At 43.3% G+C, this 15,303-nt stretch overlaps 1 protein-coding gene across 6 annotated transcripts in view; it reads right to left on the bottom strand.

Moving 5' to 3' along the window:
• ZNF106 (zinc finger protein 106) overlaps nucleotides 1-15,303 on the bottom strand; it is a 152,236-nt gene that overhangs the window by 80,770 nt on the left and 56,163 nt on the right. For 4 of the 6 annotated variants that reach the window (XR_003856292.1, XR_003856291.1, XM_029598621.1 and 1 more), the window contains exons 10-11: nucleotides 4,092-4,451; nucleotides 2,576-3,326 (exon numbers count right to left, since the gene is read on the bottom strand). Coding sequence is in view for 4 of the 6 variants with exons in the window: in XM_029598621.1 (XP_029454481.1) it covers nucleotides 2,576-3,326; nucleotides 4,092-4,451 (1,111 nt within the window). In the remaining 2 variants the exon portion in view is untranslated. The remainder of the gene's footprint in view (nucleotides 1-2,575; nucleotides 3,327-4,091; nucleotides 4,452-15,303) is intronic. The other 2 variants (XM_029598623.1, XM_029598624.1) reach the window with 2 other exon arrangements.

The raw sequence follows: 15,303 nt of genomic DNA, 5'->3' as shown, positions 1-15,303 counted from the left end.
GTCAAGAAAAATGAGATGCAGCGGTCACTCTTTTGCCCACAGATGTATTCATTTGCACATTACATGGTCACCTCCATGAGTAATGACATGCACACTCATTTAGAACAGAAAAAAGCTGGTATAGGGCACAGCATCCTAGCCTAAATGGCATTATACCAGCTAGTATATATATGATGATGCATTGTACAAAGTTGGCAGGGTGCTTGCAGCAGTGGGAAGCCCCTTAATAATGGTACGGCTACTGGAAATGCAAGGTAAGTGATGCAGTGATAGCATGAGTCTCCAGTGGCCAGTAGCCCTAACCTTGCTGGCCTATGTGAAAGGGGACTGTGAGATTGAGAGGCTGTGACAACATTGCAGTGTCCTGTGAATACAGACCTTTTATAGTAACAGCAGCTATAATGAAGGATGCAGAAAATAATAGGGATGATGGGAACAAATTATTTTACTTTCATTTGGACACTCAGGCCTTGTATGCCAGGAATTCCTCATGCTGTTGCTTGCTAAGGTATTGGGAGTTTGCTTTATGACTGCAATATGTTGTTTTTTACATTTATGCATTGATTCCTATGGAGGTGGGATGAATAAGTGTTTCAGAAGGTATGCAAATGAGACATTGTGGAGACTGAATCATGCCAGACATTTGTGGTTTCTTGCTTTTAGGTTACACTGACATCATGGCTCGAGTATGCTCATTGTGGTATCCTCCTTTTTGGCCAGGCAATGATTGAATCGAGTCCTTAATGAGATTTATATCACAATTCTTTGTTTGCCATTTCTAAAGCTAAAAACAAGCAGCTTTTGCATAACACAGTTTTGGGTACTGAATTGGTACAAATTTGTATCCTTTCTTTTCTGTACTTTACTTTTACTAAGATTAATTCAGTGTCAAATATTGTTTTAACAATCACTTGCCATAAACTATCTATGAACTACAATGGACTTAATACTACAGCAAGTGAAAAACTATGCCATTCTACCTCACCACCTACTTTTCCATTTCTTTATGTATTCTTTATACTAATCTGCTCCAGGCAGATATGGAATGTCTTCTGAACATCCTTCATTTTATATGTTGTATTAATGCTCAGTATAAAAGGATATACACTTTACAATGTAAATTAAAATTACTTTTCACCGAGAATCCCCCAAGGTGGTAGGACTGAATTCCTCAGCCAAATGTGTGGAGGAGGATGCTCTGGCTCCTCCTCCACACTGTTCTTTTAGCCTTTGTAGGAGCATGGGTAGATCTGCTCTGTTTGGCAGGTGGCGGACCAGTGGCTGGCTCCTGCTGCTGTCCCAGCCTTGCTAAAAAAACACTGTGGAGCAGGAGCACAAAATCCATAGAAAACGGCCTTGGGGGGGGGGTCAGTAGGGGCCCCCACCAAGTTGCCTGAAGTTGTAGTGAGGTCCGGAGGCTCCACAGGGGTCAGAAGAGGCGGCGACGTAGAAAATCCGAGATCAGAATCTCCAGCGGGTTGCGCTAGGGTAGTCAGCTCAGATAACAAAATGGCCGCCATTCCCGCATTAGACGGGAACGGGATCCGCCCCCCCCCCCCCCCCGGAGGCCGGAGCACCTGAGAACGCGCTGCCGAGCGGGTAGATGGGCTTGAGGGACTCTTCCCACCGGGGAGACACCTGGAGCAAAGGCCTTCCCTGGAGAGCCGGGACCCAGGTTCTCCACAGGCTCCACATCGCGAAAATCACAGCATGGGGGGAGGGAGGCAGGCAGACAGATCAATAGATCACCCCCGAACTGAGACTAGAGCAGGAATGAACCTCCGCTCAAAAGACCAACGACTAAGTCCCTCTATGAAAACTCCAGTGATGATATATTTGTTTTTGAGCAGAGGAATGTCGCCTCTCTGCTAGCGCTGCCCCGAGGCAAACAGCTTCTCAGGGCAGCATGTCGTTGGAAGAAGGGGGGAGTGGTTGGACCACCAACTCTCACCCAAAAGTGGAAGAAACACTCAGACCTGAGAAGAAAATGAGACAGAACTTACCCCACATGCAAAAGCAAGGCAAATAAATGGAGACAGTCCTGCCTGCAAGTTTCCTCAGTGCCTCAGCACACTAACTTCAAACAGTCTGAGAAATTTCTACTTCTTTTTTTTTTTTTTTTTTTTTTAAGAAAGCTAATGTTCTAACTATAAGAAGATAAAAGGGGAAACCGCAGGTTAAACCACTCGCATCTGCTGGAGTCAGAGGAATACTGAAGGGCTGCAGAGGGTGCACCTGCTTATATGAGGGCGCCCTGTGAGTTTTTCCCTGACTCCATCTGCTGGAAGGGGGACATAACCCACTGTCTGGACTGATCCGGGTATGTACAGGGAAATTAAAATTACTTTTCACCGAGAATCCCTCAAGGTGGTAGGACTGAATTCCTCAGCCAAATTACTGGGAGGATGCTCTGGCTCCTCCTCCACACTATTCTTTTAGCCTTTGTAGGAGCATGTTTTGAGGTGCTCAGTAGGGCCAAAACAAACAAATAATGTAAGTAGCACATATGTCAGGTCTGGACACAGTGAACCCTTTGAAAACCTATCCCACAATGTTCATTTACTGACAATCTCACCTTGTACGAACCCCATCTTTATAGCTGGAGCCCATCTCGCTGGTGGAAGTCACCTCATCGTAACTGCAATGAACCATCTCTCTGTTGCTCAGTAAGTCTTGCTTTGATGGACTGTCTGGTTTCTCATCGCCAGACCCCGAGTCAATAGCTACTACTTCAAACTGTGCATTTGAGATTTCTACAACCTCCACAACACAATCACTGTCATTCTCATCCTTGTTATTTTCAGTCCCTAGCATGGTGCTCCCATTTTCCTGCTCCAATAGGGTAGAAGTGGTGACTTTAACATCTTTGGGAATCCTCTTGCTCTTGACTTTTCGGGTCGGCTTATTAGCATCAGTATCATGTTCTGTGTCGCTATTCTCAGGTACACGGGTGGCTCGCAGAGTTTTCTTTTTCCGTAGCTTCTTCTTTTTTTTGCCTCCTTGGCTCTCTGAGGTGGCCAGAGTTGATTCTGCCTGTTGCGCTGGTAGGGGGCAAGGCATTTTTCCCAAGAGTTCTTGCATGGTGGAAAAATGAGTTTGGAAAGTACTGCTGTGCCTTTCTGACAAGATACCTTGGTTTAAGGTACTATTTTCTTCTCTCTTGCTGCTAAAAGGTAACTGTGAGGGGAAGTTGTTTTCAGATGACTTGGGCCCCCCCTTGCCTGGGGCAAACTTGCAGCTGACCTGTGGGAAACTCTGGGCCAGCTCAGTCAAGGACCTGGTTGAAGTAATAACTGGATACAGTGAAGGATTCTGGCTGAGCTCTCCTTATGAAAAGAGAAGAAAAATCACTCTGTAACTTGGCTTTATGGAGAAACTTATCTAAGCCAAAATATGTAACAAGATCCTTTTCTCTCAATAAAAGTATAATTACACCTTGTTTTCTTGTCTATACAAACTATATTTTATTTTAATTAATATGCATACAAGTTCAGAAAAGCATTTAAAAATCAAGGCAGATGTAGCTATTCAAGGTGGAGTTTAACATTCTGCAATGTAATTACTTTCAGCCAATTTCCCTAAAAATATGAGCAAAGAATTTGCACATCAACAAAGGCTGCAGACCAGAAATATTCAGAAAACTACATCTTGGACCTGTGCTTCTAAAATGAGACGTGCAAGTCTGTCAGAGATAATTCACTCTGTCACATTAACAGAACTCTGAGACAGAAGATTAAGCCATCTAAAATTCCAGTAAATTGTTCTGTTAAAAAGGTCGCTTCTTGGCTAAAATAGCTGTTTTGTTTTCCTATGGTCTTCGCATCCAACCCAGCACCTGATTTTATACATCTACCCCGTTAAGTGGTGAAGGAAGAAATAAAATCAATGAAACAGTTTCTCAATTAATAAAAGCATTGAATGGACACTTTCTTGGTTACCCAATTTTCTTTTTAAAACCTTCCTTTATGAGGTAGTTTTTGGTCATCAATTTAACAGATATGGAAATTTATCTTGTCTATTCCCTTTTCAAATGACAGCATCTTTCTGCCTCCTGATATATTTGCCTTTAGACATCAGATGAACCAGCATACCATTCGCTTGCAGGGAGGTTGCTGATGGTGCACAGACTGAATTGTATGGGGCTGTGTTCATGCTCTCATCCCCCTGCTCAGAAGGCATGGGCTCTTGCTTAATCATCACAGAAGAGTCGGGAGTTGTGGTAGTGACACTGCCAGTGGCCTGAAATGCAGGTGGTGTGCTCACTCGAAGGGAAGTTCCTAGCTTAGTGGAAGAAGGGGGCATGAGAAGGGAATGGTGCGGAGGTGCCTCCAGTAGGAGGGAAAAGAAATGGCCAGAGGATAGATCCACTGTCGTTTGCAACTTGTTGCTTCTTCTTTCTCCCGATATACTGTCAGAAGGCTGTTCTGTATGCTCGGTGGGATCATAGGTTTCTGTTAAAGGAAAGAAAAAAACATCACATGCAAATCTAGAGAGAAACAATTAAAGCAGAGTTGCTTACCTGTAACAGGTATTCTCCAAAGACTGCAGGATGTCAGTACTCACACGTGAATGACATCATCAGATGGAGCCTGGCACAGAACTTTTACCTCAGTTTCTAGAACTTTGAGCATGCACTGGGCATGTGCAGTATGTATACTTCCATGCGTCCAAGCAGGAGCCCCTTCAGTCTAATTCCTTAGCTTATACACAGAAAAGCCAACTCAAAGAGGAGATGAATACGTTTTGTGAGGATTGCCATTGTATCTTCCTCTGAGAATACTTGTTACAACTAAGCAACTTTGCTTTCTCCAAGAACAAGCAGGATGGCAGTCCTCACAAGTAGAGAATTCCTAGCTACAGATTTCCCCAAATGAAAAAAGGGCAAAAATCAAAACAATGTCAATAAACACACAACTATTTTTGGTGGCAACAAGCATTTGTTCTGTATATTTGGTTTTTTTTTTTTTTAAAGGGGAAGCCTGGCACATAAAGTAACAGGCCCTAGGAGAGATAGAGTTGGGTTCTGCAACTCATAAAGATTCCTTAGGACAGACTGACCAAACCTAGAGTCATGTCAGGAGTCCCTATCTAAACAATAATGAAAACTCCAAGTCTTAAAAAGAATAAGACCACTGTTTCACTTTCAAGACTACAGATCAATTCTTCAATCAATAATATTCGCTAAACTAGATTACTGCAACTCTTTACTATTAGGTCTTCCCTCTTCTCACACTAAACCCCTTCAGATGGTTCAAAACACGGCTGCAAGAATATTAACAAACACCCGGAGAAGAGATCACATATCACCAATTCTCAAAGACTTACATTGGCTGCCAATTCACTACAGAATTATTTATAAGTCCATAACCATTATTTACAAAACCATACATCAACACTCTCAGCTCAACCTTCAAATTCCTCTCAAAAAATTTACTTCAAATAGACCAATCAGAGAGTCCTACAAAGAATCCTTACAAATACCACATTCCAAAACCATGCGACACATAACAGCCAGAGACAGGGCTTTCTCCACCGCAGGGCCATCACTGTGGAACTCCATCCCACCAGATTTGCGACAGGAACCCTGCCTCCCCACTTTCAGGAAAAGACTCAAAACATGGCTTTTTATGAAAGCATTTCCTGACCTAAACTGAACCTTAATCAGTCTTTGACTAATCACTCTGACTTTACCTTAACATAGCAATTAACTCCACAGCATTAGGGCAATTCGTTATTACCTCAAATGCATTGATATGCATATATGTATCATATGTATCTAGTTAAAAACCCCAGCTTCTTTTCTCTGTTCCAAGTTATATTACTACCTTGTTTTATTGTAACTGCAACCCTTAACTTTCACTTGTATATTGTTACTATTACTACTACCTTTTTAATTTGTTATTTATTGTTATTTATGACCTCTTGTTACCTCTTCACTTGTTAATTGTAAACCGACATGATGCGATACTCATCGCGAATGCCGGTATAGAAAAATTTAAAATAAAATAAATAAAATAAATATCGCAGCTTTGCAGATCTCTTCCATGGAGACCAACCATAGGTGAGCTACTAACACTGCCATGGCTCTGACACTATGAGCTTTAACATGACCCACCAGATTCAGGTCCGCCTGGGCACAATAGGAGGAAATACATCATCCAATTGGCTAGCAGATTGTATGTTTGGCAACAGCAAACCCAGGATTGTTGGTGTAAAAAAAAATATAAAAAGCTGGGTGGACTTTGTGTGGGCTACATTCTGTTCTAGGTAGAAGGCCAATGCTCTCTTGCAGTCCAAACTGTGCAGTGCTTGTTCAACTTTGCAGACATGTGGCTTGGGAAAGAATGTTGGAAGGACAACTGACTGATTTAAAATGGAATTACGACACAACCTTAGGCAGAAACTCTATGCACTAAAGTCACTGCCACCAAAATTATGACTTTTCAGGTCAGGTACTTCAGCTCACAGGAGTCAATTGGCTCAAATGGAGCTTTCATCAGTTGAATCACCATCACACTGAGGTCCCAAGACAGTGGAAGACTTAATGGGAGGCTTCAATTGAAGCAAGCCCTGCAAGAATCTGACAACCAAAGGCTGCACAGAGATTGGTCTACCTCCTAACATGGTGATGACAAGCACCATTTGCAAAGTTGAACTCATACTGAGTTGGTCTTAAGATCCAACTCAGAAAGATGCAGAAGCAATTTTTGTGTAAAATAGGAGAAATTGTCTAGGGCCTTCTTCTCACACCAAATGGCAAACCTCCTCCACTTTAGTTTACAGGATTTCTTCATAGAGTCCTCTCTTGAAACCAGAATATGAGACATCTTTCAAAAGATCTAGATGTTGTAAGGTTACTCTCTCAACATCCAGGTTGTGAGAGCCAGGGACCCAATGTTGGGATGGCACAACAGCCCCCAATCCTGAGTAATGAGGGTTGGGAAATTCCCCAGCCTGATTGAATCCTTAATAAGACATCTCCCTCGTTAGCAAGATCCAAATCTGACTCTTCCAAAAGGGTGCTATGAGAATCATAGTCCCCTGGTCTCTTCTGAGCTTCAACAAGATTTTCATGACGAGTGGAATTAGAGGATATACGCACAGCAGGCCCTGGCTCCAATCGACAGCAAAGGTATTCAAGGCTAGTTTGCCTCAAATCCCTTTCCTGAAGTAGAAAGAGGGACCTTCCTGTTTTGGGGGCACACAAACATATCTTCCATAGGTGTACCCCACTTGCAGAATATCCTGTTGGCTAGCATCCCCCCTATTCGTGGGGTTTCAGGGTTTGGCTCAATTTGTCTGCCTCCATTCTCCTCACCTGGCCCCATCCCTCATCTGGATAGTCTCCTTTCACAGGAAGTACAAACCTATTCCTCCCCGCGTGATGATGTAAATTATAGCTATCTGATTGTCCATCTAGACAAGGATTACTCTGTTAGTCAACCAACCTCTGAATGCCTTCAAAGCATACTGAATTTCTCTTAGCTCCAGGAAGTTTATCTGATGGTTTTGCTCAGATCAAAAACCTTGTGTGCAAAGCCCCTCTATATGGACTGCCCACCCCAGGTTGGATGTATCCATGGTTAATACATTTTTTACTGGAGGAATTTGGAAGGGTATATCTATAGTCAGATTGGATAGGATATACCACCAGGATAGGGAATCTGAGTGATTTGGATGCTATCTCGAAGATCCTGAGTATCTTGAATCCACGGAGATCAGAGGGTCCACTGGGCACTTCTCACATAGAGACGTGCTCAGGGAATAAATAATCATATATCGTTGATGTCATGAGGCTCAACAGGTCCAATGGTGATACCTGCTGACTCTTCTGAATTCTCTCTATTGCAGATATCAAATGTGAAAGCCCTCTGTTGTGGGAGGAAGGCTTTCAACCAAGTCATATCTAACAGTGCTCCTATAAACTCTAATTGAGATGATGGGTTCAACTGGGATTTGGGGTAGTTGATGACAAACACTAGCAACACCTGAATGGTTTTGCACACTGAGTCTGTGGTACCTGCCTGAGATGTGCTGTTTACCAGTCAATCATCCAGTTAGGGGAATACATGTACCCCCTAAGGGTGTGATGCCACCATAGCAAGACATTTTGTAAAGACACATGGGGCTGATGTTATACCAAAAGGCAGCACATGATACTAGAAGTGACAGTCCTCTACTAGGAATCAGATATTTTCTGTGATCTGGAAATATCTCTATGTGGGTCTAAGCATCCTTCAAATCAAGAGTGAATACCTAATCTCCCTCTGAGAAAATGTGTTTAAAATTTTGCTGTAAACTGCTTTGGGTGGCTTTTGTAAGTCTGATACTTGCAATATATAAATAATAAATGAAATGAAAAGAAAGAAAATGTGCCCAGAGAAACCATCTTGAACTTTTCTTTTTTTTAAATTTAAGACCCTGAGGTCTAAGATGGGACAAAGATCTCCTGTTCTCTTTGGAATCAGGTGGTGAAGACAAAAACAGTCAAAGAATTACAAGGGGCATGGGATAAACACTGTGGCTCCCTAAAGGCTAGAAGATGGAAATAAAGAAAAGGGTGCATGGTGGTAACTTGCTGGTATGGCAGTTACTACCCTTAACAGAAGGCATGGGATTATTACCCTTAATCAATAAGCCTTTTGCCACAACTGCATCATCACTCTTTGCTTTGACAGCAAGGGAAGATGAATTGGATTCATATGACAACCAACACAGGCCCTGACTTTTATGGTCTTTGGTACTGATATACAGACATAAGGGAAAAAGCACAAGACTGCTTCTACGGCCAAGTACATAAGCAAAGTCAAGCAACACTGTCTGAATTTTCAAGAAGGATCATCACCCAGTAAAAACGTTGGGTTATCATAAGGCTTGGGGATAATTGCACAGAGCGGCAGTTTTTACCCTTAAGAGAACACGGGGGTAACCTGCATGGCACGGCATATACTACCATAAGAAGCTTGCTGGGCAGACTGGATGGACCCTTTGATCCTTTCTGCTGTTATTACTATGTTACTACGAGTAAAATCCATGCCCTCTTTCCCCTGGTGGAACAGGCTCTGCCATGGTCTTGAAGAGGGAGGAGAGCTCTTTCTGCAGCTGTTCCTGATGTTGAGACAGCCCCCAACCATGGTCTGGTGGACAATTTGGAGGGACATCCAATAGGTGTAATCTGCACCCCTTTCTTATTATGCTAGGGACTCATGTGTCCGAGATGCTACTGGACCAATGGTTTATATAAAACCTCAGTCTGTCCCCAACTGAAGATCCTTTGGTACAAGTACCAGGATCTGGGCTATAGTCTCATAATCCATGCCAAGTTTTTACTGGGGTGCTGGCTCTGGTTTAGGGGCTTTCTGCTGCCTCTTTAAGCACAAGGGGCTGCTGTTGTTGCGGGAGTGGAAGAAAACGCCTTCTCAGCTGATAGAAGTGTCACCTTACGCTGATACTTCCTGGCTGAGATGAGCGTGTGAAGTGGCAGTGAAAAGTTGCTGAATCACTGCATAATGTTCTCTAATCTGTGCCAGCACTTCCTTAAACCCCATCTCCGAAGAGATTCTCTCTAGTATAAGACATACCTTCGAATCTTTCCTGAAGAGCTGATAAGAAGCTATGCATGCATTAAGCATGGCTTTTGAAAAAAACTTCTCTCCCAAGAGTATCCAAATTTCTAGAATCCTTCCCCATGTGCACAGAGGAATGAGTTCTGGTCCTCCTGGCCCTTTTGAGGGCAGATCAGACCACCACAGACTAGTGCAGCTGCTGCTTCTTTTTAAATCCAGGAGCCTACTGCACGAGATAGATCGTGTCTGCCTTCTTATTGACAGAGGCAATAGAGGGGGTTTTCCCACATCTTCTGCACCTTGTGAAGGATCTTTCACATGGGGACTGCCACAATTTCCTTAGGAGGTTTCATGAACAGAAGATGGTCAGCATTTTGTTTCTGTTCTCATCCTCATTCTGCAAAGGAAATGGAATGGCCTCCACCATTCTCTGGATAAGCTTAGCAAAGGAGAGATCCTCCGATGGAAACTTTCTCCTTACTTGCAGAGGCAAGGGGGTCAGAAGGAAGACTTGTCGATTCATCTTCTCCAGAGAAATTTCCAGATTCGTAGCCATACTCCCAGGAGTACTCTGAATTTAAGCTTCACTAGTATGCCAGGGCCAAGGACCCAGATCTTGCCTGGCCAGCAGACAAAACCTCAGAGAGGGAAACACTTTTTAGTGAGTGCCTGGTATCTCAGTAAAGCTTCTTCCCCTAATGGGTTGGAAATCACCATCAGGGCAGCTGTCATCAATGTCAGTTACCTTTTGGGAACCAACATCAGAACTAAGCTGCCGAACAGCTGCAACTGGACATCAATCTGCATTCACACCAAAGCTCTTGATGCTAGCTCATTGATGCTTTGCAGCACTCTGTTCAAGACTTGCTGAATATTTCTGTCCAGTCCCTTCTCAAAGACTGCAGATACCAACATAGGTTGGGAAGCAAAATGGGAGGCAACGAGTTCCTGCATATCTGCAGTTGTATCTATGGCAGACACCTGAATGTTTAAAGACTCGGTTCCCAAAAAATGCATCAAGGGTGAGCTCTCTTCTCCGTAGGAATGCTTCAGGGGTTTCATGGCCGTAGCCAAAATGCCCTTGCTCCCAGCATTGTACATCAATTGAGATCGATGCCAATGCTTTTTGGCCTTTGCCCAAGGTTCTGCATTGGAGCTACTCAATGCCAAACGCTTGGCTTCTTCAGTTGGAAGGAGACAGTTGAGAGTCTATTTCCCCTGTTCTTTCCAGTTCTCCATGCTCTCTCGATACTGATGTGCCACCAGCGTCCAATGTAATTCTCAGGTCCATTGATGTCAATGCTTCCAATGCTATTCTAATGGGTCAGTCTTTGGTTAACAAATGCTTTTCCATAAAATCAAGCTGTGCTCCCTAGGGGGCATGATCATACAAAGATGACACCCCCGGACATTGTGACTAGCCTCCAAACATAAAATAAATCTATCATCGGGATCTGTGAAAGTCACAACCCTGTTATACAGGGGCATTACTTAAAGCCACCAGTCAACTTATCCATAAGGGGAGCCAAGCAAAAAACCAATGCAGCATAATCAAGGGACTCGTTGACAATAAGCAGTCATGCCCTCTGGTTCACCGGCACACCACGTGGGTGCTGAGAAACAAAAGGAAATTTAGAACAACGAAAACCTACCTTAGAATACCTAAAAAGGTGAGAAATAGATTACAGGACTCCGTGATGAAGTGATTTCTGATAGATAGGGAACAGATGGAAGCAGGAGGGCGAAGATCTGAGACTAGGGAGCTCCACAGAAAAAGATGAGCCTGAAGGGGCGCCTGTGTGGATGTGTTGTACTATGCATGCTGCATGGGCCTAGTGTGTCATGCTCGAAGTTCTAGAAACTTTGAGATAAAAGTTCTGTGCTGAGCTCCAATTGATGATGTGACCCACTAAGAGGATTGCCATTCTGCTTGTCCTTGGAGAAAGAACTGTAATAAAGAAGGTCAGCTTCAAGGATTTCCAAAAAAAGTAAAAGAAAAAATAGCAAAAAGGAATACCAGAATAATAAATGCCATGCTGGAAGTAGCGATGGATGTATTATTTGAAAGTTATTTCTTCAGAAACAGTAAATCAGTTGGAAAGCCTAGGAACAGGCAATAACTGATAAAGTTCTGCTGACCTTGAGAGCAAGGTATAGCCCTAGTAAGAAGTAGACTAAAATAATCATGGACTCTTTAGAGCACCTTGTTAATGCCAGTTCAGAGGTCATATGTGAAAAAAAAATGAACAGCAGTGCAAATTAAGAGCCTCCAACTATGAAAACCACATAAGTATACGCACACTCAGAATAAAATATAGCAGGCAATTTCCAAACTAGTCATACTGGAACAAAGATCTCATGAACTTTGCACCAATTTTCAAATACACATACTTTCACTTTGAAACTTGCTTTGGGTACAAAGTACCCATGGACATTAGAACCTCTTTTCTGAAGGAATTTTTGTCCTAGAAAATAATGTACATCGATTTGAAAATGTAATCTATGCTTGTTATTTTTCTCCCCTTACCTAAATATACCCCTAGACCCACCTCCTCTAAAAGTGGCTAAAGGTCTGCGTGTTGTGGGACAATGCAGGTAACTTTTAGCTGTATTAAGGGAGCAATTTTCAGACAGCCAATTTATGATCATAAATAGGTTTAAAAATTGTCCTCAATTTCTTATTAAAAAGTTACTATCCCACATTTCACAACTTTACAAACGTAATGAAAACTATCTTGGAAACTTTGGCTATAGTGACTTCTCAAAGGCAAACAGAAGTGGCATAGCTTAATGGTTAGAGCAGTGGGTTGAGAACCAGGGAACCTGGAGTTTGAACCCTGCTTCTCTTACACACTTTGACACTTCACACTCCACTGCCTCAGGTACAACTCAGATTGTAAGCCCTTTGGGACAGAGAGCTGAATTGCAACTTGTCTTGGGCATCGGTTTGGAAAAGGAGTATATCTAAATCCAAATTCAAGGGAAAGTCAGAGATTAACTGAGATCTATGACACTCAGAGAGTAATTTGGCCAGACTAGCAAGGCCGTACTGTACATCTGCCGTCATATTATTATGTTCCTATAATGACAAGAGCATCCAAAGTATCTGCAACCCAAACCTAAAATTATAACCCTTTGGACTAACCTGATGGCTAACAGCACTACCATGCAAAAGAGATTTGATTCCCAAGCCTGTCTCTTGATTCTGGAAGTGTTCTGGAGACAGTATTTATAGCACCCAGGAAAGAGAGCATCCTAGTCCTTGCTAAACAGCATACTTGGACAGGATCTTGAGGGAATTGAGGTCCATGCCTCTCTACCAGAGAAGTGCTGTTGCACTCACTGAGCTAGATGAGAGTCAGAAGAAGGAATGCAAGTAGGGGAAAAATCCTAGGCAGTAGTGAATGAAGGCTTATAGCGCAGTGGCCCCAGCTTTTGCACATTTCTATTCAGCTGGAATCCCAAATGAGGCAGGAGGAAGCTACAGGCCTTACTTACTATTTAGCGCCATTTCTAGGAACAATCAAGCCACTATTTCTTTTTGGGAAGTCTAAAGTTCAGCACATTGCTACTGGATCAGCAATACAAAGAAAGGCACTGAAAGGAGCTACACTGTGCATACTTCATGACGATGCAGTAAACCTTGATCTCTTTTTGGGAAGAAAACAAAGAAAATACTGCATGTTTCCAACATGCCTGATAAAAAAAAAAAAAAAAAGCAGAGTTGCTTACCTATAACAGGTGTTCTCTGAGGACAGCAGCATATTAGTTCTCACACATGGGTATCATCATGAGATGGAGCTCCGTTATGGAAAACTTATGTCAAAGTTTCTAGAACTTTGACTAGGCACACTGAGCATGCCCAGCATGCCCTATACCACGTGTCTATGTGGGGTCCCTCTCCAGTCTCGAAACATAGAATTATAATTAAAATAAAAAATAGGAGCAACCTAACAGGACTAACATCCTGCTGTCCTCGGAGAACAGCAGTTACAGGTAAGAAACTCTGCTTTCTCCAAGGACAAGCGGGATGATAGTCCTCACAAATGGGTGAATCCCTATCTACAGGCTGGTTCCCAACACAAAAGGGGGAGCAACAGACACCTAAACCAGGTACCAACAGGTACACCACCACCAGTGCTATTGGTAACAAAGGAGGAGACAGATGGACAACTCCCGTAAGAGTGGAAACCAGACCTGTCTCGGTCAATAAGGGGCTATGATGACCACAGTCCTGTCTACGCATTGCTTCAAGAGAGAGTCTTTGCCACTAGGGAATTGGAGGATATCCATACAGGAGAACCTTGCCTCAATGAGGGGTGAGAATATTCGAGGCCGGTTTGCCGTCTGACCTGTTCAGGGAAGTAGAACCGGGGCACCTTCTTGTTGCAGGGGGACACGAACAGATCTACGTCCAGGCTTCCCCAGAGGTGGAATATCCAATTCACTACCCCTGAGACAGGGCCCACTACCAGATCTGGATCACTTCCTGACACAGGAGGTACAATCCCGTGCCTCCCTGTTTGTTGACATACCACATAGCTACTTGGTTGTCCGTGTAGACCAAGACAACCTTGTTGGACAGCCGATCTCTGAAAGCCCATAGCACATACCTGATCGCCCTTAAATCCAGGAAGTTGATTTGACAAGAGCATTCCTGGCTGACCAGAGACCCTGATTGTTAAGCCCATCTACATGAGCTCCCCACCCCAGGTGGATGCATCCATGGTTAGGACAATTTGAGCAGGGGGATTTCGAAATGAGATCCCCTCTGTTCCAGATTTGAAAGTTACCCGCCACCAGACCAATGAGTCTAGGAGAGATGGGGAGACTTGGATGCAGTCCTGGAGGCTAAGTGGCCTGACACCACTGCGACCTCAGGGTCCACTGGGATTTGTGCATGTGGTCCAACAACCTCAACATGTGCCAGGCTGACACCTGCTGGCTCTGCTGGATCTTTGCCGTGACTGTCGCCAAGGCGACAGCCCTCTGGCGAGGCAGAAAGGCTTTGGCCTGAACCATGTCTAGCAGGGTTCCTATGAAGTACAATTGAAGTGACAGGCTGAAATGGGACTTTGAGTAGTTGAGAATGAACCTTAGTGACTCCAGCACCTGGATGGTCAAACACATGGACCTGGTGGCCCCTGCCTGAGATGTACTCTTGACCAGCCAATCATCCATATATGGGAAAACTTGCACTCCCAGCCTCTGGAGGTGTGCTGCCACCACGGCCAGGCATTTTGTGAAGAGACTGGAGAGGAACCCTGTGTGGATGCATGGTATAGGGCATGCTGGGTATGCTCAATGTGCCTAGTCAAAATTCTAGAAACTTTGACATACATTTTCAGTATGGGGACTCCATCTGATGATGTCACCCATGTGTGAGGACTATCATCCTGCTTGTCCTCAGAGAAAAAGGCATATTAGTATTATAGCATTTGTTTCAAACGTATCTTAAAAATATATATATATAAACGAATTAGGCCTTCAAAAAGAAAGCTAAAAGTCTCAATTTTGTAAAGTGAATTATCACCAAATGTGCTCACACGACGACAAGTCACTAGATCAAGACTTTCGCTGTTTTAATACATTAGATATCACAAGACACCACGAAGCTTATTTTGCTGCCCTTGTAATGCATAGTATGCTGTCTAACCTATCAGCATAACACAATCTTTTTAATAATTAGCACAAAAAGGAAAGACTACAATGTAGCTTAAAACCATCTTGTATAACA

The sequence above is a fragment of the Rhinatrema bivittatum genome, chromosome 4 (assembly GCF_901001135.1).
Source record: "Rhinatrema bivittatum chromosome 4, aRhiBiv1.1, whole genome shotgun sequence".
Classification (NCBI taxonomy): Eukaryota; Metazoa; Chordata; class Amphibia; order Gymnophiona; family Rhinatrematidae; genus Rhinatrema; species Rhinatrema bivittatum.
Note: the sequence above shows the minus strand (reverse complement) of the source record. Positions and strands in the feature narration are given on the sequence as shown.